The sequence below is a fragment of the Archocentrus centrarchus genome, chromosome 9 (genome assembly GCF_007364275.1).
Source record: "Archocentrus centrarchus isolate MPI-CPG fArcCen1 chromosome 9, fArcCen1, whole genome shotgun sequence".
Classification (NCBI taxonomy): domain Eukaryota; kingdom Metazoa; phylum Chordata; class Actinopteri; order Cichliformes; family Cichlidae; genus Archocentrus; species Archocentrus centrarchus.
Window position 1 is genome coordinate 25,738,916 of NC_044354.1, and position 23,604 is coordinate 25,762,519.

The window sequence follows — 23,604 nt, forward strand, 5'->3', positions numbered from 1 at the left end:
TCCATAAAATATTGAGAAATGTCTCTTTGTGCCTCGAGGCTTTAGTGTCTGTCTGAAATCAGCACGGTGCTCCTATGAAATTTTTTCTTTGTGGCTGATTCTAATTTTTAGCTGTTTTCAAAGCCCATAAAATAGGGATAATAGGACAAAAAACATTTGAGTAACTTTATATATATATATATATATATATATATATATATATATATATATATATATATATATATATATATAAATAATATGAATTAAAAAGTAGAAAAGTGAGAGGAGCAGGTGGCCAGGTCAAGCGCAGCGGCGTTGCCCGTTTGCCTCCCATCATCACCGTGCCTCAGACAAAATGGGTGCTCGGCCTTTTTTTTTTTTTTTTCCCTCCTCCTCTTCTTCGCGTGTGGTTCCCAATTATCACAGGCAGGGATAGGAGCGCAGATTTGCTGTTGTTTTTTCTTTTCTGAATGTACACATTACCAGCCCTGCAGTTGTAGCAGCACGGTGCTAAAAGAAGCTCCCTGCGTGTTGTGCATGCGCCACTTGCAAATCTCAGTTAAAGCATGACGATGGTACACCAAAAAAACAAAAAAAAACAAAAAAAAACAACAAAAAAGGAAAAAAGTCTTTGAGTGTGGAATGCTGCTTATTTTTGTCTAAGCTGTGCAGCCGCACTAACTGGGGGGGTTGGGGATGTATTGATATATTGTAGGTGTGAGTGGGCAGGTGTGTTCACTGAAATGCCATCTGTCGGTGCATGCGTGTACAGTATGCAAGCGTGTGTGTGTTTTTACTGCGTCACTGTCTTCAGAGAGATTTGTTTTGTTCTTTTTGGGTGGTAGAGGGTGGGCGGTTTAAAAAATTGTAAAGCTGTGTTTCCTGTTTATTTGAAAAAAACTTCACATATTAGGCTGAACATTGATTGTTTTTTTTTTTCTCCCCTCCCCATCCATCATCTGTTTTGTGTGTGTGTGTGTGTGTGTGTGTGTGTGTGTGTGTGTGTGTGTGTATGTGTATCCTGTATGCATGCCAAGCAGCCATGTGTGAGCAATACACCCTCCTCCACATGCTGTGTTGGCATACGTGGTTCAGGCTGTGTGTGTGTGTGTGTGTGTGTGTGTGTGTGTGTGTGTGTGTGTGTGTGTGTGTGTGTGTGTGTGTGTGTGTGTGTGTGGCAGGGCAGTGTACTGTGTATGTCAGTGATCAAAAATTTCACCCCCCCTTCCAATATAAAGACCCTGGTGCTCAGCATCTGCCTTAAGAAGCAGGTGTGGAATCTCTCAAAGAACAAGACTACAGTCAGACCAGTTGTTTAAGCTACAGCTTTCCACATCAGGGGAAAACTCATGTTCATGTGTATATTTGTGGGATTTTTTTTTTTTTTTGTGGGGGTGGGGGGTGTTTTGGTTTTTTTTGCACATTTTATCCCTGCATACAAAGTGGTTGAATTAATGCCATCATACAGACACACCTGAATGGCCTGACAGACATATATGGTGTTTATGATAGTGACATGTATCACAAAGGTCATTCCTTTCCATTGTGATGGTCTCAGGCGTGGTGCTTTCATCGCATTACACACAAAACACACAAGACAACACCCCGTCATGGCTCCATGAACATCGTCGTCACCTGCTGCCTTTCTTCTCAGAAAGGTCAAATGTCTGTTTGCTGAATAATAGCGTTAAGGTGAACGTTTTGTGCACTTACTTTTTAAAAAATTGGAAAATTTGGACACTGTCTTCTAAACAAATCTCTTCAAATGTAGGGAGAAAATCCCCTTTGACAATGAATTGTTGAGCAGCAATTTATATTTGCCAGTGATATTAAAATGAATTAAACATTTGAAACCCTTGTTTACCTACCTATCTCCTTGTTGTGGTCTTTGTGATTATTAAGTATATACTAAGAGGACAAATGGTGGCTTTCACAATGCATAGTTTTCATGTAGAGGTTGAGCAGACAGTAATGAGGAGCTTTCTGAAGAGGAAATAAAAAGAAAGCCTTCACAGGGGCTTGATCCTTGCCAGCCATCCATTGTTTCAGAGTAATCTGCTGGCCAAATCCCGTGTTTGTGTGATCACAGCCATCTGACTACTGCTCTATAACCAACACACAGAGCTAGAACAGGAAAAGAAAGAGGGGGATGGGTATCTTGAAAAGCCTCCTGCATCCCTTCATGCTGGATGCAATGCAAGCACCCTCCATCCTTTGCACCTACATACAATTGCAGTCCATACTTGTAGCGAATATTTGGACTTCTCGGGAAAGGTACAGGTAAATGTCCACCTGCACCTGTGCATTTTCTGCTGCAACTCTGCAAAAATGTCTGCTGTAGAAGTACCTGCACAGCAATCCTGTTAGCAAATACTCACCAGCCTCTTTGTTAGTTGCACCTGTTCAAATGCTCAGTAATGTGAATATCTAATCAACGCAGCTCAGTTTAGGCATGTATGTATGGTGAACATGGCGTGGTTGTTGGTACCAGACAGGCTGGTCAGAGTATTTCAGAATATATCCAGTGAGCAGCAGTTCTCAGTGCTGGCAGAGGTCAAGGGAGAATGGTCATACTGCTTGGAGCTGATGGGAAGGTGACAGCAGCTCAAATCCTCATTACAACCAAGGTATACAGAAGAGCATCTCTGAATGCGCAACATGTCGAAGCTTGAAGCAGATGGGCTACAGCAGCAGAAGACCACAGCAGGGGTCACTCCTGTCAGCTAAGAACAGGAACCCAAGGATACAATTCAAATGGGCTCACCAAAGTTGGACAACAGAAAACTGGAAAAACAGTACCTGGTCTTTCTGCTACAGCATTCAGATGGTAGGGTCAGAATTTAGTGTTAACAGCATGAAAGCGTAGATCCATCCTGCCTTGGATCACTGATCGATCTCAGTCAGAGTACCACTGGGATGTGGAGGAAAACTGTGATGTCATTGTGTCAGTATGTACCAAAATCAAATTAAGGCAGTTATGAAGGCAAAGGTGAGTCCAACCTATTACTAGCTGGGTGTACCTAATGAAGTGTCCATGTGAGTGTGTGTTATGCTGACACTGATCTCTGAGTGACAAGTCACATCTCAGCCAGGCATCCTAAACTTGATATGATGAATGTAATAGATTTGAATCGCACCTCGTGTCCTAACCCAGGACCAGGTCCCCTGGAACCCATTACTGGCTGCTATAACCCTGTTCCACAAAGCTGGGATGCTGTTTAACATGTAAACAGAATACACTTATTTTTGCAAATCACCTTACACAGTGTGCTCAGCTGAAAAATGTACAAAGACAACAAATCAAAGATTGAAGCAGAAATTTTCTTTTGAGAGATATATGCTCATTTGAAAAAATATGGGATGAGATGATTTTTCCTGAAAAAGATGCAATCTGGATGATAGCTTGGATGGTGCAGTATTGGAATCTCTGAAACCAAAAAATGAAATCAAAAATAATTCAACACTTCATTTTATTTACCTGAATAAATCAGCTGGATGACTGAACTTTGCTTCCAGAAAAATTGCTTTCACCCCATAAAAATGATGCAAAATTGTTTAGTCCGCCCGCATTCAGGCTGCCTTTATTGCACAGCTAATTTATTCTATCTAGGCACCCTGAGTCATGCCTTTTCCCCAAGAAAGCAAAATCAAATAATCAAAATCAAAAGAAAGAAAGAAAGAAATTTCTTTCAAAAGAAAGGTGAGCAGAGCACAGCGGGTCAAGGAACAGTGCTGCTATCAGTGTTTGTTAAACACAGTGAACCAATGTCAGATGTGACACCGTGTCTACCAAAATGACCCAGCACTACTTTAATTTCAGAAACAGCCAGAGTGCAGCAGCACATCCCTCTCCACATCAATGACACAAGGTGGGTGCATATAATGGTAACTAAAGGTTATTCCAAGCAGTCATTTATACTGATAACAGTTTCAACTGAAAGCTTATCAACACTGGTGTCAGGTAGCACTAAAGTTGATTCTGTGTTGGACCACTGAGGCTATGATGTGTGCGAGGCGTTTTGAGGGAGCCGGCGCTGTTCAGGCAGAGGAAATACAGTAATATTTTAAAAACCACAATGATGTATCTTCCTAATTAAAAAATGGAAAAGCTTGATTTTGCTAGTTCTAATGAAGCACGTGTATAACTAAATCATCCAGTGTATCTGCAAGACCATCAGACTGCCCTATATACTTTACTGCCAAAAGTACTCACTCACCCATCCAAATCACTGAATTCAGGTGTTCCAAATCACTTCTATGGCCTCAGGTGTGTAAACCAAGTAGATGTGATAGAGGATAAAGGAAGCGAAGAAAGCGTGGGAAGACAGATTCTGAAATTTGATTTATTTACATTTTTGTGGCCTTGATTCTCTGAACCATTACTTGGAATCAGGAAAGCTATTTTTTTTCTGCAAATAAAACATATTTCTAGGGAACTGTTTTTCACTAGGTGCAACTAATATCTTTATTATGCTGTATAGTACCCTAAGCATTTTCTTAATGTAAACTTTGTAAAATTAAGATTGGCATTTAAAGCTTTTTTTTTTTAATACCATGGCAATCACAAATACATAAATTAAAATGAAGAAAATAATGCACTATTAAGCTTGATACTCCAGGCAAAACTCATATATCCATAAAGTAACTATAGACCTAATTAATTGTTAAAAAAAAAAGTTTAAAAAAATGATTGTGTGGCTCAAGAAAGGAAGGGGAGCCACAGTTCTGTGCTTCAGCTCTGCTTGTTGGTAACTGAACTGTGTGTCCCAGCTGTCAAAGGCTTGACAGAGGCTCAGCACAGTTGAACGGTCAGGACAGTCTCCCTCTGCCTCACTACAACAGTGTGCACATACTGGAATCTATCTGTCTGTCTATCTAGCAAGCTAGCAAGCTATCTCAATGTACTGGAATTACTTACCTGCTGTGTGTATGTAGCAATAGTATTGACACAGCTGTTATATGTGTGTTTGTTAGTGGGTGTGTGTCAGGGTCAAAGGCCTACTGGCCCACCTGTTCACATCCTCATAAGTTCAGCAGCTTATCCAGGACCTGCACACCCAGCTTACTTGGACCACACATACACACCCGAGCATTGTAATCAAACAGCAAATGACGTGTGCCATGGAAACACAACAACAGAAAACCTCGTGAACAAATGAGTGGTGACTTAAGGGATTTCCTCATTTATGGGTGACAAGTCACTAATGGAGTGTACATAACGAGTTGCTCCACCCCACTCACTCTGCCCACAGACACGGTGGCTGCCTGATGATGCTCATTAAGTGTATGTTTACTGTTATCAGCCACGTCTGATAAACTGTAAGACATGCTTTGCCAAGATTTCTAAAGGTTTTAAAGACAAAAGGCCCAGCAGCTATACTGAAAGTTAATACACTTTATTTTGTACTTAACTAATATCCCTGAATATAGGTTTTTTTTTAGTTGCTTTGGCACATGGAAAAATGCATTTTGTCGAACATGCAGCAAAACAGTGTAGTTAACCTTCAGGAGACTGTAACTCGAACCTTTGAATCATGCATCAGTTTATTTGTTTTTATATCAATGAATAAGTCACAGTCACTGAAATGAAAAAGATGAAAAGTACCTTTGAGACTGCGTGAGATGGGATGGCTAAAATGTTTAGATACGTCATCAAAATGACAGCGAACGTTGGAAGTGCGTTCCTCATCTTCTAATTTCCTGACAGTTTTGCCATACTCGTTTCTCCAGCATTGAATACCCACTGAGCCAGTCTGTTATTCTACTGAGGATGACTGACTACTATTGTGAAAGAGAATCCTCATCAGAAGCTCATTTCATGAGCACAAGGTTTTACATTCTACTCTGTAAAGAGAGTATGTAAAGAGTACTTACATGTAGGCTAAAAAACAATATTTAGCCTGCAATGGTCGCATGGCACAGTGCAGTTCAATGACGTACAGTAAAGAAATACATTGCACTGCACAAAAAGTGTTAACACCAAAAAAACATGTTCAGTGGAAACAAGACAAAGGCATGCTCTGTGCAGCAGTAACAGATCTCATTGTACATCCTGTATAATGACAATAAAGGCATTCCATTTCATTCCAAATTACTGCTGGGTATCACCGGACATCCTGTCACTGCTGCCTGTTTGACTGTTTTCCTGACAGTCTTGTCATACTTGTTTTGAATGAATACTTAGTGTACCAGTCTATTATTCTTCTTATCACTGATGTCACACTTATGTTCACTTTTGCAATGTAACAATGTTGTGTAATCCGCCTTTCTATATTCCATTGTCCTTACTTCTCTTCCTCTTGAAGTAAAATGTTTATCTGTGTTCACTGGTTATTGTACGACTATAAAAACATCTCACAATGTGAAGTTATGATTTAATCCCCTGGGCTCTGCAGAGTTGGGTAATTTGAAAATGGCAACTTACTCTGTGGAACAATTCCAACCTTTTGGAGATTAAAATCATTACACAGAGAAGAAATATGATCTAGATTGACCACAAAGTCACATAAGACCTATGCCGCTCCAAACTGTAGCCATTTATCTGTGTTATTTTGACAACTACAGCAGTCAGTTGAAGAATCACCAGTTTTCACACAATACTGTGCACAATAAATACTGACGAGATGGAAAATATAAAGGTCTATCACCTTTATAAAGAAGGAAAAAACATCACCTTCAACATTTCTTTTTCCTTATGTTTGTGTGGTCACAGCTGGAATCAAAGAAAACCTTTACGCTTTTATTTTGAAAAACCTGCTTCTGAAATGCAACAGTGGGATCCTGACTGTGTATTGTTGTTAGGTTTCAGCCACATGTAACTTTTACAAGGTTACAGGCTTCAGGCTGCTGCAACATATCTACGACATAAAACTCACTTCCTATACATCCTAACCAATTTCCCCTCAATTTGGGTCTCCTTCCAGACCTTAGCAAAGTGGTGACACATACAAATAACCTGTACTTACATACAGTTGTTTAAACTAATGATCCTGGAATCTGCAGTTGTGTAGAAGTGGTGCCGTTAAGCATCTGGAATGACCTTCTCAAAGACCTGACCACAACCCTACTGAAAATTTGTGGACTATGCTTAAAAGCAGGTCCATGCCAGGAAACCAACCAATTTAAACAATCTCTACCAATTCTGCCAAGAAGAGTGTTCAAATATCGAGCCAGAATTATACCAGAATCTTGCTGATGGTGACCAACAGCACCTGGTTGAGGTGCAACTTGCTAAGGGACCTTTAACCAAGTATAAGTGGGGGTGTATGCATACCTTTGACCATGTGTAGATGAAAGAAAATCCAAAATCATTTCAATTTCACCCGGTTCTTGCTTTTTAAAGTCATTAAAGATGTATGCTGTACAGTCATTCCACCCTGGAAAAAGAACAATTCAAAGAAGTCATTAAAAGCCCAAAGTTACCATGACATTCATGCCCATGATGAGTGGATGTAAACTTCTGACCACAACTGTAAATGATGCATCATAACCTATAACAATAACAGTATACAACAATAGAAAAAATGTAGCCTTGTTTAGCTTCATTCTGTATTGTATCATGCTGCTGATCTTCTTACAGGTCATTTGGGTGTTTTTTTCAGTGTTTGTTGGTGAGTTTTCCTCCTCGTTACCTGCTGGCATCTGTCTTTGTTTTGGTTTTGTGTGAACACCAACATGGTGGTGACTACCCAGAATGCATTGTGATTCCAAAGCTCTGTAGTCCTGTCTTACTCTTAGTCTTTATCATGGTGTCTGTTAAGCCTTGCTTATACTTTCCACATCCCTGTCTCTGCTAAGGTCTGCTTGGGTCAAAGTGATGTAGTTGTGCATCATCAGACAGTAAGCACGAGGGTCCGTCTGTAAACGGACAAGCAGGTTCTTTGTGACTGTGCCAGCTTGTTGACAAGAATTTACTTTAGAAGGCACCAACTATGCACACCCACCAGGCGGCTGATTTCAAAGAAGTTTAACAGGAATGACTTCTTGTCTGTTTCCGCAACAGAGTATATTTAAGGCTTTATGTTCCCCATGTCTGGTCCCTGTGCACAGCCCTGTGGTATTTCTTGTCTGTCATGTTTTTGGATTATTGTTTGCTACCTTTATGGAACATACATTAAAGTCTGACTTTTTCTTAAGTCTGCCTCCTGCATTTGGGTCCTAACCTCTATACTCCATATACACTATAATGCCAAAATTATTTGCTTGTCTGCCTTCACACACATATAAACTTGAGTGACATCTCATTCTTAATCCACAGGGTTTAATATGATGTCGGCCCACCCTTTGCAGCTATAACAGCTTCAACTCTTCTGGCAAGCCTTTCCACAAGGTTTAGGAGTGTTTATGGGAATTTTTGACTAGTCTTCCAGAAGCACATTTGTGAGGTCAGACACTGATGTGGGACAAGAAGGCCTGGCTTCACTCTAATTCATCCCAAAGGTGTTGTGTTGAGTTGAGGTCAGGACTCCTGAAAAACAACCCCACACCCTAATCACCCCTCCACCAAACTTTACACTTGGCACAATGCAGTCAGACAAGTACTGTTCTTCTGGCAACCGCCAAACACAGACTCGTCCATCGGATTGCCAGACGAAGAAATGTGATTAGTCACTCCAGAGAACACGTCTCCACTGCTCTAGAGTCCAGTGGCAGCGTGCTTTACACCACTGCATCCAACGCTTTGCATTGCGCTTGGTGATGTAAGGCATGGCTGCAGCTGCTCAGCCATGGAAACTCATTCCTTGAAACTCTCCGCACTGTTCTTGAGCTAATCTGAAGTGAACATGAAGTTTGAAGGTCTGTAGTGATTGACTCTGCAGAAAGCTGATGACCTCAGTGCACTATGACCCTCAGCATCCACTGACCCCACTCTGTGATTTTATGTGGCCTATCACTTCGTGGTTGAGTTGCTGTCATTCCCAATTCCACTTCCACTTTGTTATAATACCACTAACAGTTGACTGTGAAATATTTAGTAGTAGGAAATTTCACAACTGGACTTATACAGATGGCATCCTATCACGGAACCACGCTGGAATTCACTGAGCTCCTGAGAGCGACCCATTCTTTCACAAATGTTTGTAGAAGCAGTCTGCATGCTTAGGTGCTTGGTTTTATACACCTGTGGCCATGGAAGTGATTGGAACACCTGAATTCAGTGATTTGATGGGTGAGTGAATACTTTTAGCACTATAGTGTAATTTAACATGTGTTTCCAAACCAGTTTGTAATACTTCTTTTCAGGATGTCAGTGCCTCAAAAATGAGACTTCTTCAGTTCATGTTGCAGTTCTGTTGTTTGAAATTAAAGCTAGCATTTAGCATAACATGCTACTAATTACCATGTTTAGCAAGCCCATTTCACTGCAGCAGAAAAGGTTTATTCATACTGTGAACATTAACACTAGGCCTGTATTTTAATCAAACCTATGGATAATATTGCTGAAATGTATTTAATAGCAAACATGTAATCATTCAAACTGTCCCCCTTCATAGTATCATGTCACGTAGGCCTCTCTACATTCACTACCTGGTGAGAGAATTTCTGTGCAAACTGGACAAATGTATTGAAGCATCAGAGGATTTCATCCCCCAAACAGAAATTCTGCAGTAGCCAGATACAGCATGGCTCTGTGGCTGGGTGACAAGAACTCTGCACGATCATCTTCCATCATAACTGACAGCGTAGGTTGAGGTAAGGAGGTTTCAGTGAGTGTACATGTGTGGTTTGCATGTGTCTGTGTGTGTATGCAAACAGATGGAGGCGATCGTCTGCATGCGGGAAACAGGGATCTCACCGGACCAGAGCGCAGAGTGCACATCAGACAAGATCAGTGCATCCAAGATAGAACAAAGGCAAGGGAGCTGAGTGGCCTGTACGTGACATGTAGTAAAGCTCTTCACAGAAAGCCTTGCTTAGTGTCTCTGAGTAACACCTGGCATATCAAAGCGCCAAGGGGAAAGGAGTTTCAAAGGAGCAGGGCTGGCAGAGAGTGTTTTGTGCCCAGGCCTCCATGGAGATGTGTGTTTTCTGAGTTATTAGATGCCATTATACAGTATGCATGAGGAAAACAACACCACTGAATGATTAAGTGCTAAAATAGCCTGTAATGTAAATAGCAATTGTTCTGTTTGCCATGTTTCAAAGTTGCAATGTAATAATGAAGGAGCTACATCTAATATTCAATTATATATGTGCCTAAGCCACGTGTATAAGTGTTAACAGTGTTCACACTGTTTATGAGTCAATTATGAGACCACAGTGACGATAGAGTGACTTTGCTGGCAGCAACCGTAGTTGGACTGTAGAGTAGCTGGCTGGTGAAAGGTAAGTCATAATGCTGGTGTCCTGCCAGGGTAGGTGTCGGCATTAGACAAAGAAAATAATATTCAGTTCCTCTCTAAAACTACAAAAAGTTTTAAACATCTTGAGATTATCAGTTCAGTTGTGCACATTTATAATCACTGTGACCGAGACTGGAATGGCTGTAGTTTCTTATCTGGTTTAGTCATGTAAAAAAAACCCCACCTCCATAACCCTCCATTCAGCCTGCTTTTGGGCTGAATTTGTTTGACATTTTGGCAGTTGTTTGAAAGCTTTTATCCTTTACAGCGCCATGATTTATTCCAGATCATTTGGAAATCCTTCCCTTGCCAGAATCATCTGCATAGGCATCTGCTGCCTTTTTTTTTTTTTCTCAAGGCCTGAGGAAACTCTTTAGATCTTACTGTGCTGATGCCAGTCTCTCAAAAAGAAAACAGCAGCCATAACATATACAACCCACAGGCCAAAAGCAGTCTGCTAAATACTTTATTCCAGCCCGCTGAAGAGGAAGTGTAAAAAATTACAGAGAAGATAGCAAGTGGATCATGCTGTGAGACATGGTTTTCCCACTTAAATCACTGTCACTTTTTACAGTCCTCTGACAGCTGACCCAGATGTCCTGATTCTAATTTTAGGGATATAAATGTGTGTGATTACATTTCCCCTGTGAGTTGTCTGTTGTTTTAAATATATTTAAATTCTGAAAACAAAATTTGTCATTTCTACTTGTTTGTTCTTTGAGTATGCCAAAGATTCAAAGAGAATCAAATATAATCTTGTTCAAATTGCCATCAGTTTCAATGAGTTTTTTTTTTTTCACAACTATACTGTAGCACTGTTTAGAAAACTTTTCTGAATGATGATATTGGTACTTGTGGAAAATTCTTCCCCTCATTTCTTTATACTTCATTACAAAACTGGGAAAAATGAAGCCATTGCCAATCAGACTCTTTCCAGATGGCACTGTATGGTGGATCAAAATTTCATGGTACTTTTCTGCATTTATAATTCCATCAATTATGACAAGATCTCCAACACCCCTGTCTGAAATGCAGCTCCAAACCACGACAGAGCCTCCACCGTGTTCTACAGAAGGCTGTAGACACTCACTGTTGTACCTCTTTTCTGACCTCCTCCGTACATGCTGACGGAGATTTGAAACAAATTTGGATTCATCACTCCATCAGACCTGTTGCCACTGATTTTCAGTCCAGTTCTTGTGTAATGTGGCATACCTCAGCCTTTTCTCCCTGTTTCCCTTCCTTAAGAATGGCTTCATGACAGCCACCCTTCCACTGAGACCATTTCTGATGAGGCGTCACTGAACAGTAGATGAATTAGCTGAACATCTCTCAGGTCTTGTGTCAGGTGTTTGCTGGATTTTTTGCTTTTCCTTAAGGACATGACTTTCAGTTACTGTTCGTCTGCTGTAGATATCTTTTTAGGCCTGCAGTGTCTTCTTTTGCCCTCTGCTTCTCCAGTTTCCTTATTTTTTAGTGACAGACTGCACTCCATGCAGAGTTGTGCCAAGTTTGATGCTAATAAGGCTTTGGAAATCACCTTGTTGGTGCAAAAGTCTTATTTTATGTCTGTCAAACTGTATTGTCTTTGGCATTTTTCATAGATTCAATTAAACAAAACCCAGCTGGTGGTAACAAAGAACTGGTTCTTTGCTAAGATTATGTGTAGACACAACATTGGTTCATGTCTTGAATTAGGTGCCTTTTTATGCTTGAACGGCTCCTTGGAAGCAAAATATTTTAAAAAAGTATTTATATTCTGTTAGCTCTGTATATGTCAAATTTGTTCATTATAGTGTAAAACCATGTATTACTGTGTGGTGTATAGCCTACGGGTGAAGTTTTAAGCCTCGAGAACTGTTTCACTACATGATATGCTCTTGAAATTGAGTATTAATATGATTAGATAAATGTTGTTTACAGTCATGAAAACACAGCGACAGTATGAGCTCTTCAATCTTTAATCAGGCATTTATTCCTCACCATCCTCTGTGCTAACCTATCCATCACTTTATTAAAATGCTAATAGCCAGTAAGCCGTTTCCCAGTTGGGATACTGAACATTTTTCCCACATTACTGTTACGCAAATATTACCCAATTGTGATTTTTCTAATAAGCTATTAATGTTATAACACTGTGGCTTATTTTCAACCAGCCAACTACAGTGCACAAATGATGTTGCTAAGAAACCTGACTGTGGGACTTATAATGGCAGATATTTTGATTGGTCAAAGCATGGACAGCACAAGTATAACTAATAAAATGAATGGTGGCTTGGTTACATTAACTGCCCCAGTAAAGCAACACCAGCATGCATAATAAATCAGGGTAAGTAAAATGGAATGCAGTCATTATTAACATGAGCTGTTTCCTACTGAAACTTGCCAGAAAGATTTATTACCTGGCATCTCTCCATGTGTGCTTGTTTTCTTTTTAAACTTAACATGACATATTTTTTATTATCCCTTCAACCTCTCACTTGGTCCACCATTTGCTACAAACCCTGAAAGCCTGATTTCTGTTTCTGCTGGAAGAACAGTGCCCTCTTTCTGTAATTTTACTGTAAAACACCCCTGTGCATTACATTTCCAGTAAAAATCCAACTGGTGGCACTGACTGCATGCAGAGAAGAACATAGGGACTGAAGGCTCAAAGCTAACCACTGGTCTTCTTTGGGGTCTCAGTGCACGTTTTACCTGCATGCTCAGCTGAAAGTTTATGAAGCTGCAGTAAATGCAGACAGTTAGCAAATAAGGATTATGATGCTTTCAGCAACTTACTTAAATAGAGCTAGTGTCTGCCATCTTACCGGTAACTACAAAAGGCTACAAGGAGGCTGAGCGAGACGCACAAACACATGATTCAGATATTTGTGTGTACCTGTTATTTCCTGCTGAGTCACTAGTACCCTCCATCAATAGGTCCTTTTGTTACCACTGATGGTCACAATGTAGGGATAACCAAGGACACACACACACACACACACACACACACACACACACACACACACACACACACACACACACACACACACACACACACACACACACACACACACACACACACAATATGTATAAAGAACTCTTTCTAATGCTTATGAATCTTTATACCCCAGCTTTACACCCTGCCTTTGGAGCCGCACCAGCATATCACAGCCTTCTGTTAAAGACCCCGGGCATCCAGACCTCCAAAGCATGATCCACATTACAACTGCAGTCAGGAGCATGAGGGGGTTAAAGCATACTGTAATAAGGAGGTTTTTGTTTCCATGTGCTCAGCATCAGTTCAAGTTGTGAGACAGGAGTGTAATGCTGGTGCTTTGTTGCCCTCTAGTGATTACGGAGTCTCTCTGTCTGTGTTCATGCATTAATCAAACTAAAATGCAAAAGTCATGTGAACTATGTTGTCTGTATTCTGATTCTTTTTAATGAAATTACTTCTATATTTTTAAGCTACATGTATTTGTGCAAAGGCTGCACAAATACAGACAGGGTCAGTATTTCAGTCCATCTGCATCTTTGCTCCACTTCTACCCATAGGTTCAGAAACTCAGACTCATTAGATGAAGAGCTGGTTCCAGACTCCTGAGCAGGGGTATAACTGGGATATGACACCTTCTTTAAAATATATGACCCCCCCCCCCCCCCCCCCCCCCCCCCCCCGCCCCAATGTTCTTCAAAACCTGTCTGTGAAGCCTCACGTGGACTCTGCAGAATTTTAAGTTGATGGATATAAATGCACAGCATTGCTTCATTGCTTTGTTTGATAGTGTTTTGAAGAGTTGCACACTTTGAACCTTGCCAACATGGTTCCTGATGCAACTAAGATCTCATGTTTACAACTATTCAGTCCCAAAGAAGGTATATCATTAAATATATATCATTAAAGTTCCTTTAATGATATATATATATATATATATATATATATATATATATATATATATAACATGGTTTAATGAATTGTAACTTAAGTCAAGGCATCCCAAAACAAAAAACAAAACAAAAACAAAACAAAACAAAAGAAAGAGCAAACAAACTGGAAAGTAGTTAAAGGTGATTTAAGATGACCTGGCGCTGTCTGTGTTGCACATTTTCCCTGTTTGGGCTGTATTCCAGACGGGCAGCTTGAACAACAGCACTGGAAGCGCCTCCTATGGTGTTTGGAGAGGTGTTGACGCTGCAGTCCGACGGGTGGGTGTCCTGTACTTTGCAGGGGCGTGGTCCTTCGCATGCCTCCAGCCAGGATCAGGACCAAGGCCAACGACTGCTCAGCGCGGCATTGGAACGCCACATAGAATTTTTCTTCTGTCTGTAATATCAGAATCTCAATAGCTCAGGATAAGCACACACGTTTTGACTACTGATATGATAATAAAACACTAAACGATTAACTTGCCATTTGGGGAATTCGTTTTAGCTAAGAAAAATATACTTCCTACAAGTGTTCTAAAGCTTTTACATCCCAGGCTGTATGAGACTGCGATGGGAGTGAGCAAGCAATAGGCCACGAGTCTCATCCAGTATTCCGACTTTGCGGAGGTCGGGGGAGGATGAGGGGCGGCTGATGCAGACTGCAGCACCAAAACACATTCTGGCTGGGCAAAGCTCTATACATCGATCCCATTTCCTATTCTGCTGCAACAGCACAGGAGAAAACTGCAGTGACAGAGGACAGTATGGATAGGGTAACAGGAGACAGTTCCGTGGCATGATGAATGTGATGGAGTTATTCATATTACACCTGTGTTTTTATTATGATGCGGTTTATTTGCACGTCATCAAGTCCAAACAAGAGATAGTAACTTAAAGAAAAGTGAGATTTTATAACTCTCAGTTCACCCATCGATAATAAACCCCCTGCAAAACCTGGTCATCATTTAGAGTTATTTTGTTAAGCCGGAGCTACAGAGCAGAAAGGAGGAGATGCATGAGTGACTTCGTGTCTCCCTAGAGGGTGGAGGCTTTCTGCAAAACCTTGCAGGTTTCCCCTCATCTTCTGTTGTTGCTGCGTCAAATGATGCGCCGGCGCCTTCCCTATAAAAGCATCTGTCCTGGCCAGACATCACTCGCATCTCACTTTCTCTCTCTCTCACACACGCTCTCATCCTGTCACACTCCTGAACTCCACACACACTTTCCCGAGCAGAACAAAGGCACCGGCCCAGTTCAACTTAGGTAAAGGAAAGATGAGTTACTCCAGCGAGATTTACAGCAGCTCCTATCGGAAGATTTTCGGAGATGCCCCCCGGTCCGGTCGCATTGGCCTGACTAGCAGCAGCCCGTCTCGCCTGCACTCTGCGGGATACCGCAGCAGCCACCGCACCTATGGTTCCCCCTCCGTGAGCTCCTCTACCACCTACCGCAGGACAGCGGCCCCCGGCCGCGTCTTCTCCTCCATGCCGGACTCCGCGATGGACCTGACCCAGTCCACTGCGGTCACCAACGAGCTCAAGATCATCCGCACCAACGAGAAGGAACAGCTGCAGGGCCTCAACGACCGCTTCGTGTCCTTCATTGAGAAAGTGCACAACCTAGAGCAGCAAAATAAAATCCTGGAGGCCGAGGTTACGCTGCTGCGCCAGCGTAACAGTGAGCCCTCGCGCCTGCACGAGCTGTACGAACAGGAGATCCGCGAGCTGCGAGCTCGCGTGGAGGAGCTGACTCACGAGAAGAGCCAGATGCACCTAGACTGCGTGCAGATGAACGACACGCTGGAGCGCATGAAGGAAAAGTTCGAGGAAGAGAGCAGGTTGCGGGAGGAGGCGGAGAACGCCCTGAAGGGCTACCGGAAGGACGTGGACGACGCAACCCTGGCGCGCCTGGAGTTGGAAAAGAAAGTGGAGTCGCTGCTGGATGAGATCGCTTTCCTCAGGAAAGTTCATGAGGAGGAGCTGCAGGAGCTTCAGGAGTCACTGCAGGCCACACAGGTACACATCCCAACAGGGTCTGACGGCCTGCCCATTTACTTGCAAGGATTGCACCCGCGAATACTTAACTGGTCAGAAATATTATTAGCCACTAGTTTTAATAAACCCATAGACTATTACCAGAAACACTTTCATATCATATTTGATATTTGATATCATATTTCAGGTGGTCTTCAGTTTGTGTTTAACAATTTAATAAATCAGCATATTAAACTTGCTACAATCACTGACTTTACAGTGACCATATGAAACTAAACGGAGGCTTCTGTCTAGTGGCTACAATAAACTATAACACCCCCAATGCACAACGGAACATTTAATCAAAAGTTGTTGATTTTTACAAAATACTTCAAACAGTACTCCGCTATCCCAAACAGGTTCACTACCGCTCGCCATTTGGCTTTTGGCAGCTGTTTACACAGGCCAGTTCTTCTCGGCAGTTCAGGAATCCAGTAACCTGCAGACGTGTTCGAATTTTAAAGTCTTTTCTGCGTAGTTACGACGTGCTGAACAGTGCGCACTGGAAAATTAATGGCACTGCAGTTCCGTTTCAGCACCATGCGCTGTTCCCCCTCCCCCTTACATCAGGGGAGTCTCGAGCGTCCCTGCGTCCCTCGCGCGCCTTCACTCCCGCCCCGTGCAGCTTAAAACTGTTTAAAGCATCAATTTTTCCTTCAAGTCGTCGATGCCGTTTTGTGTAGATTACTGAGAAAACGGAGTCGACCGCGGGAACATTACATCAGTGTCAGAACACCGGAGCAACTCCTTTGCGCAAAGGTCTATTATAAAGTTAATGTAAACTCCTGTTAGACCCGCCATTAAGTTGCTGCTATTTCCTTGGATAATGGCAACGTTTTTATTATAGGAGGGGAGGAGGGAAGGTGCAGAGGGGGAGAAAATGCGGAGAAATTGCGCAGGGGTGTGGCCGTCCCAGGGGCAGCAGGCGGGACAAACACTAGCGCTTGTTTTATGCACACATTAATGTTATAAACTGTTTCAGAGGGCAGTACAACAATATAAATGCTTCCCCACGTTGAGCAAAGAGGGTCGAGTGTAGCTTCAGCTCAGGCGCGCATTTCATTTGAAAAATCATAATATCGATTCTTGTTGCTACTCTGAGTTTTCACAAGCATATAATTTATGTCCTGTTGCAGACAAAGTAAGTTAGACTTTGCGCGAAACTTTATGTGAAATAACTTCATTTGCAATCCTGAGCACGTTATTTTAATCATTTATTGCTAGGTTTGTTTGCTAGGTAGATTCCTCCAGGGATGCTCCTTTTCCCTGCAGGGAATTGTAGTGCCATGAAAACTATTGACAGCACAGTTTCTGCAGCAGAGAAGTCTGAGTCAGCCCTGCAGTCCACCATCTCAGCTCATCGGCACACTGCTCACCTTAAACGTTTATGTTACATCACCAAAGGAAAGTCTAGTTCGACTGCAGCACAGGCGTGCTTCAAATGCATGAATAGTATTCACTGTTCAAAAGAAATTCACAAAGAGGCGCTGATATTTTCATCAGGTCAGTCAGTTCATTAGCTACAAATAACCCAGAGTTGAAATGGTTTTGGTTGCCATCCGTGATGACAGTTAGTGGCTTCAGCTGTGGGTTGTTACAGTCACTACTTTTCAAAGAACAAATCCACTGAGTATTAAAGGCACAAACCTTTCCAGCATGAAGCAGAGATTAACCCTTTAACAATCCTGGATTTTTTTGGCAAATTGTTTTGGGCCCGGCTACGGGCCCTAGGATTTTTAAAGGTTTAAAGTGACTTTATTGTAGTTGTTCTGTTGAAAAATGATTGTTCCATAATAAACCATCATAGGGTTTATTGGAATCAAAATTAACTTATAATGTCCAAGCAATGAGCTAAAGCAGTTTTCTAAATGTATGTACTGTTTATATTGTGCATTCCTTAAATAGAAGGATGACTGATTTCTATAATTTTGCCACATTTTATTTAGGGATGTAACATTAACATATCAACTCATACTAATTACAGGCACTTATTAAAAAATTGTTTTGACTTTCTATGTTTCTGTATAAAGGTGTCAGTGGAAATGGATGTAAGCAAACCAGACCTGGCTGCAGCCCTGAAGGACATCCGGGCTCAGTATGAGAGCCTGTCAGCTAGGAACCAGGTCCAGGCAGAGGAATGGTACCGCTCCAAGTTTGCCAGTGTGACTGAGGCTGCTGCCCGCAACCAGGACGCCATCAAGCACTCCAAGGAGGAGCTGAGTGAATACCGCAGACAGGTGCAGGCCCGCACCCTGGAGATTGAGGCCCTCAGGGGCCACAATGAAGCTCTGGAGAGGCAGATTGCAGAGATGGAAGATCGCCATAACAATGAAATTGGAGAGATGCAGGTATATAAATACTTTTTTTAATACCTGTATTTAGCAACTTGTTGGAAACCTCAAAAGGACTTGACCCGATGATTTACAATCAAAAACAAAAAGTAGTGAACAGCTAAAACAATGCAAATCTTTAAAAATTTATAATAAAAGCCACAGTTCACATAAGGCTAAAAGCTGGCTAATGTGTGTGTGTATTTGGGCATGCAGGATACCATTCAGCAGCTGGAGGCTGCCCTGCGTAGCACCAAAGGAGAAATGTCTCGTCATCTGCGTGAATACCAGGACCTACTGAACGTTAAGATGGCGCTGGATATTGAGATTGCCGCCTACAGGTCTGTAGCATTACAAGCGACACAGCAGTGATCATTCTGGGAGATTGAACTAAGCTGAAAACATTGTACCATAATAAAAGCACAGTATGTTGAAAACCTAGGAAAAACAGTGGTTGGAGACAAACAAAATTGCTGAGACCATGTGAAATGAACTTGTGAGCTCATTGCCTTTCTAAGAGTTGCTTCAAAGACTAAGACCAGGTCTGCAACCACTCACATCCAGTTGGTGTCTTCAAGGTGACGTTGGTGCATCAAATCGGAGTCCGCTATCAGTTTGCGATTTTAGTCAGTTGCAAATGGTCGAGTTGGCAATTACATGCAGTGATTTTGTGATAATACAGCAATAAACTGACAATTCCCAAACCTTTTGCCATCCATGTACACACATATTCACATTAAACAGAAATTGACATTAACTACTTACATTCAGAGTCCAGCCAGAACCTCATAGATTTGAAACAAAAGAAATCCTTCCACAAATAGCGATGTAGTTGCTGCAGCATGGCGATTTAGTTGCAAAATGACATATGCCCTTGGCAACTTTGTTTCTATATATGTATATAACAGAATACAACCAGTTGGCAATCAGTTGAGTCGAGTCCTCTATTGCAAAGAGACGAATCTTAGACTGACTCAGATTGCCAACACTTTGCAGTCAATCTGTCTGGATTCATAAATTATATGATAATTATATGCAAAACTTCACCTATCTGTCTGAGAGAGTGATTGCAACCAGTCCCTGTCAGACTGTGATTGTTTGGAGACAGGTTGCCTCCCACTAGGTGATCTGTGGAATAACCTATTGAAAGCGATTGATTGAAAGCAGCCACCCAGAGGTTGAAGGAGTGGCACTTTCAAAATGCGACACAGCAGCCACACTGGATCTTTAGCTATGATTCTTTCTTAGCCAAATTTTCTTTAAATTCTGCAGAACATGATCATTGTAGCAACTGGTGTTCATGCCCAACATTGCCAGATACTGATAGGATGGAAATCATCTTGCAACAAACTTGCATATTGATCTGCTTGGAAAGCTATACAATCATAGCGTGCAATTAAACTTCAGTGCAGCAAGTTCAAATCAAACCCTAGTGGTCACTTGTCATGAGCATCAGCCATCAGTGGCTCCTTGTCTGTCAACAAAACTGATAAGGGATCAGCATCACAGTCTGTTTAAAAGAGAAACATAAATATGATCTCTGGGTGTTGCTTTGTCTTTCTCCTCTCATGTTGGACTGAGGGCACACTGGGTGTTAGACTGACTCACTGTACCAGCTTGAGGTACAAAGAGGTATCATATGAGGCTGTTGGCAGCTGGTTGGCAAACTAATTTCAGTAGATATTTCTGCAACATAATCCATAAATGTCTTTGAAATGTCATCATAGCTGTTAATTTGTCACATTCTATTCATATTGTTTTGTCAGTTGTTGTGTGCTTAGTCTTACATATGGCACCTTTAATGTCAGAGGTTTGGAGGGAAACTGAATCTTACACTGTATCTTCATCATTTAAGTGAGTCATACAATGGAAAGTGTTTATTATTGGATTTTACATTTTGCTTCTGAGGAAACAGTGGATGAAAAATTCCACTTTGTTTATATAACACATGTACTGAGGGAAACTAACAGTGGAAAGTAGTGGTGTCTTGTGGTGTAGGTATCATTTGCATACATTTCAGGCCCCTCTTCTGTGGAACCAGCTCACAGTTTGGAGTCAGGAGACAGACACCCTCTCTATTTTTAAGCTTAGACTTAAAACTCCTTTTTGATCAAGCTTATAGTTAGGGCTGGATCAGGTGACCCTGAACCCTCCCTTAGTTATGCTTCAATAGGCCTAGGCCCCCGAGGCGTTCCCATGATACACTGAGTGTTTCTTCTTCATTCACTCCTTTTTACTCTGTTTATAAACCACTCTGCATTTAATCATTAGTTATTATAAATCTCTGGCTCTCTTCCACAGCACGTCTTTTGTCCTGTCACTCTCCCCTCACCCCTAGCTGGTAGTGGCATATGGCTGCCCCTCCCTGAGCCTGGTTCATTCAGGCAGTTTCTTCCTGTTAAAAGGGAATTTTCCCTTCCCACTGTCGCCAAGTGCTTGCTCGTAGGGTGTTGTCTGATTGTTGGGGGTTTTCGCTGTATTACTGTATGGTCCGAATCTGAAATGACTGTTGTTTTGAATTGGTACTATATAAATAAAATTGAATTGAAATGGAATTAAATTGTAGCATTAACACATTGCATGCAACAGCAGGATGCCAGTTTAATGCAGGGCCCTTTGCTGCATGTTGCAAGAGAAGAAACACTTCCTCAACTGCATTCCTGCTTTTACAAAGAAAAATCACTCACTTCCAGCTGATACAAGATAGATGATGGGAAACCTTATCTAGCTCAGCAAATATGATCATTGCGATCACTGCATGTGCACCAAAACAGACAGCAGAGGTACTACCAATGATATCACAGTTACATTAGATCCCTTGAGATGGATGCACTGAGGTTCTAAAAGTAACACATCCAGTGTAGGAGGTGCCATCACCCTTTGTCCTCTGTTTTTCCATCTGCACAGGAAGCTGCTGGAAGGCGAGGAGTGCCGTCTCAGCTCGGTCGGCGGCGCCATGGTCCAGTCTGGCTACCCGGGCTTTTCTTACATGTCCGCCCGCAGCTACACTCTAGGCGCCTACAGGAAGTTTGGAGCCAAGCCTGAAGAGGAGGAGCAAGAGGAGGCGGAAGAAGAGGAAAAGGAAGAGGAAGAGGAGGGAGAGGAGGAGGGTGAGGAGGGAGAAGAAGGCGAGGAGGGAGAGGAGGAGGGTGAGGAGGGAGAAGAAGGTGAGGAGGGAGAGGGTGAGGAGGAGGAAGAGGAGGAGGAGGAGGTGGAGGAGAAGCCAAAAGAGAAGGAGGAGAAGAAGAAGGAGAGTCCCACTGGGAAGAACAGCAAGAGCTAAATTGCTTGTATCATTACTGTCGTCGTCATCAATAACGCATTCCACAATCAGTCACCAATGGATTTGTTCATGTTCACATCATCTCACACACACACATCTGCACACTCCAGATGCCTCACACCTTCTGTGTTTTTCTGTCTCTGTTTGCTCTGTAAGTGATTAGTTCAGTCTTTATTAGATGGAGAAAGAGCTTTAGAAAGGACTAGCTAGTACTACAGTGGCAAAAGAGTTCAAATCACTTCTGTAATCTGCTGAGGCACTCTTTATGTCGCAGAAGTGCAGAGAAAAGCGCAGAAAGCTAGCACGATGCCACCAAGTTTCACAAGTTTGAAAAGGGAAGATTCCCTCCCTGAACGAGCAACAACAAACGTGCCATCAGTGATTAATATTCACAGTAAGAGCAATCAAAATCTGTCAGCACACAGACTCTGAAGATAAACGCACAGATCCTGGAGCATGTGAAAGAGCCGGTCCAACTTTACGGTGCTATTTGATTTTTACATATAAAAGTTGGTGATTCCTGTAAGCTAAAGATTTTATCGTAGAACGAAGCATCACCAGCTCATTCCTGAATGTCAGCCTGTTAAGCAGGAAAGCTTCTGTCCCAGATGGAAGTCCCAACCCCGCATTTCACACAGCAGGCGAATGCTTCCTCTCCCTTTCAGTAGTCTCTGCTTAGTTCTTCATTTCACCCCCCCACCCCTTTTTTTTTAAACTGCAGCATCATATCACAGCAATACTGGCAACCCTGGAGCTCAGAAAAAAAATGTAAATGCAAACATATTGGAAGAGTGGGTGGTTTGTTCAGTTGTTGGAAAGGGTGATTGCAAGAGTCACTGGGTATGAAAATGTAGAGTTTAAATTGCTGCTGTATATATTTTGGGAATATAAAAATGTCCCCCTCCCTTTGATTGAATCATTTGTCATATACTTGATCTCACACATCAGCCTGTTTTCTTTCCCCCCTCACATAAACACGGTGGTGCTTTGGTTTCATGTAGCTGAAACGGGAAACAAGGTGAAGGTGAGCGTAGCTGCTAGTAGGAGGCAGGTGTTGGTGACACGGACGGTCCTCAGCAAAGACTGTAAGTGTCTGTTTGGATGGATGCTGCTGAGTTCATGGTTAAATGTATACAGAGTCACATAAAAGGGCTATTTTCCCCACAACCCCTCACCTTGTTTTTAAATCACAGTTCTTCATCAGGTCTCTCCCTTGCTTTTAGTTTTTCTGACAAATGAATCAACCAACGGGTTTGAATGCATGGCCTGATTCTCAGAGCTTGAATTTCTGCTGGATGAGTAGATTTGTTGCTTGTTGTGTGTTCAATTAAAAAAAATTGCCTTAACCATCAATGAAAGTCAAAATAAAACATATTTCACCTGCATCTCACTTGTTTCTGGGGAAGTAGAGGAGTGCTGACACTTTCCAGACCATTCTGCTTTACAACTGTGACCGTGCTTGCTGCTCTCTCATGCAGTGATATTCCTCTCAAAGCCAAATAAAGACCTTTATTAACCAAACATTTAAATACATCTGTGTCTTCATTTAATTCATTAAAAACTAATAACACAAACACTTGTGCAGCTCTGAAGTTAACATATTTTTTTTTACATACTTTTAGAATAAGGGTGGTCGTAACAAACAATGACTTTCAGATTCATTATGAATTGTACAAACTGTGTTTTTTTTTTTTTTTGCTTTATATACTGTCCATTTATGTTTG

At 41.9% G+C, this 23,604-nt stretch overlaps 1 protein-coding gene across 3 annotated transcripts; it reads left to right on the plus strand.

Moving 5' to 3' along the window:
- The first annotated feature begins 15,402 nt into the window (after positions 1-15,402).
- On the plus strand, positions 15,403-23,401 carry neff1 (neuronal intermediate filament family member 1). 3 transcript variants are annotated; one of them, XM_030737242.1, is made up of 5 exons: positions 15,403-16,249; positions 18,298-18,615; positions 18,814-18,938; positions 21,505-21,646; positions 21,740-23,401. In XM_030737242.1, the coding sequence occupies exons 1-5, from the start codon at positions 15,509-15,511 to the stop codon at positions 21,878-21,880; spliced, it is 1,467 nt and encodes a 488-aa protein (XP_030593102.1). In that variant the 5' UTR covers positions 15,403-15,508; the 3' UTR covers positions 21,881-23,401. The 3 variants fall into 3 exon arrangements, with proteins under 3 accessions (XP_030593102.1, XP_030593103.1, XP_030593101.1); XM_030737243.1 differs by having other exon boundaries at positions 21,505-21,643; positions 21,803-23,401; XM_030737241.1 differs by having other exon boundaries at positions 21,505-23,401.
- Positions 23,402-23,604: the final 203 nt, after the last annotated feature.

Bases quoted from the DNA above. Each gene is read 5' to 3' on its own strand.
- neff1 (XM_030737241.1), top strand. From the start codon at position 15,509: ATGAGTTACTCCAGCGAGATTTACAGCAGCTCCTATCGGAAGATTTTC. The intron at 16,250-18,297 runs GTACACATCCCA...TTCTGTATAAAG, and splicing joins AGTCACTGCAGGCCACACAG to GTGTCAGTGGAAATGGATGT. The intron at 18,939-21,504 runs GTCTGTAGCATT...CCATCTGCACAG, and splicing joins ATTGAGATTGCCGCCTACAG to GAAGCTGCTGGAAGGCGAGG.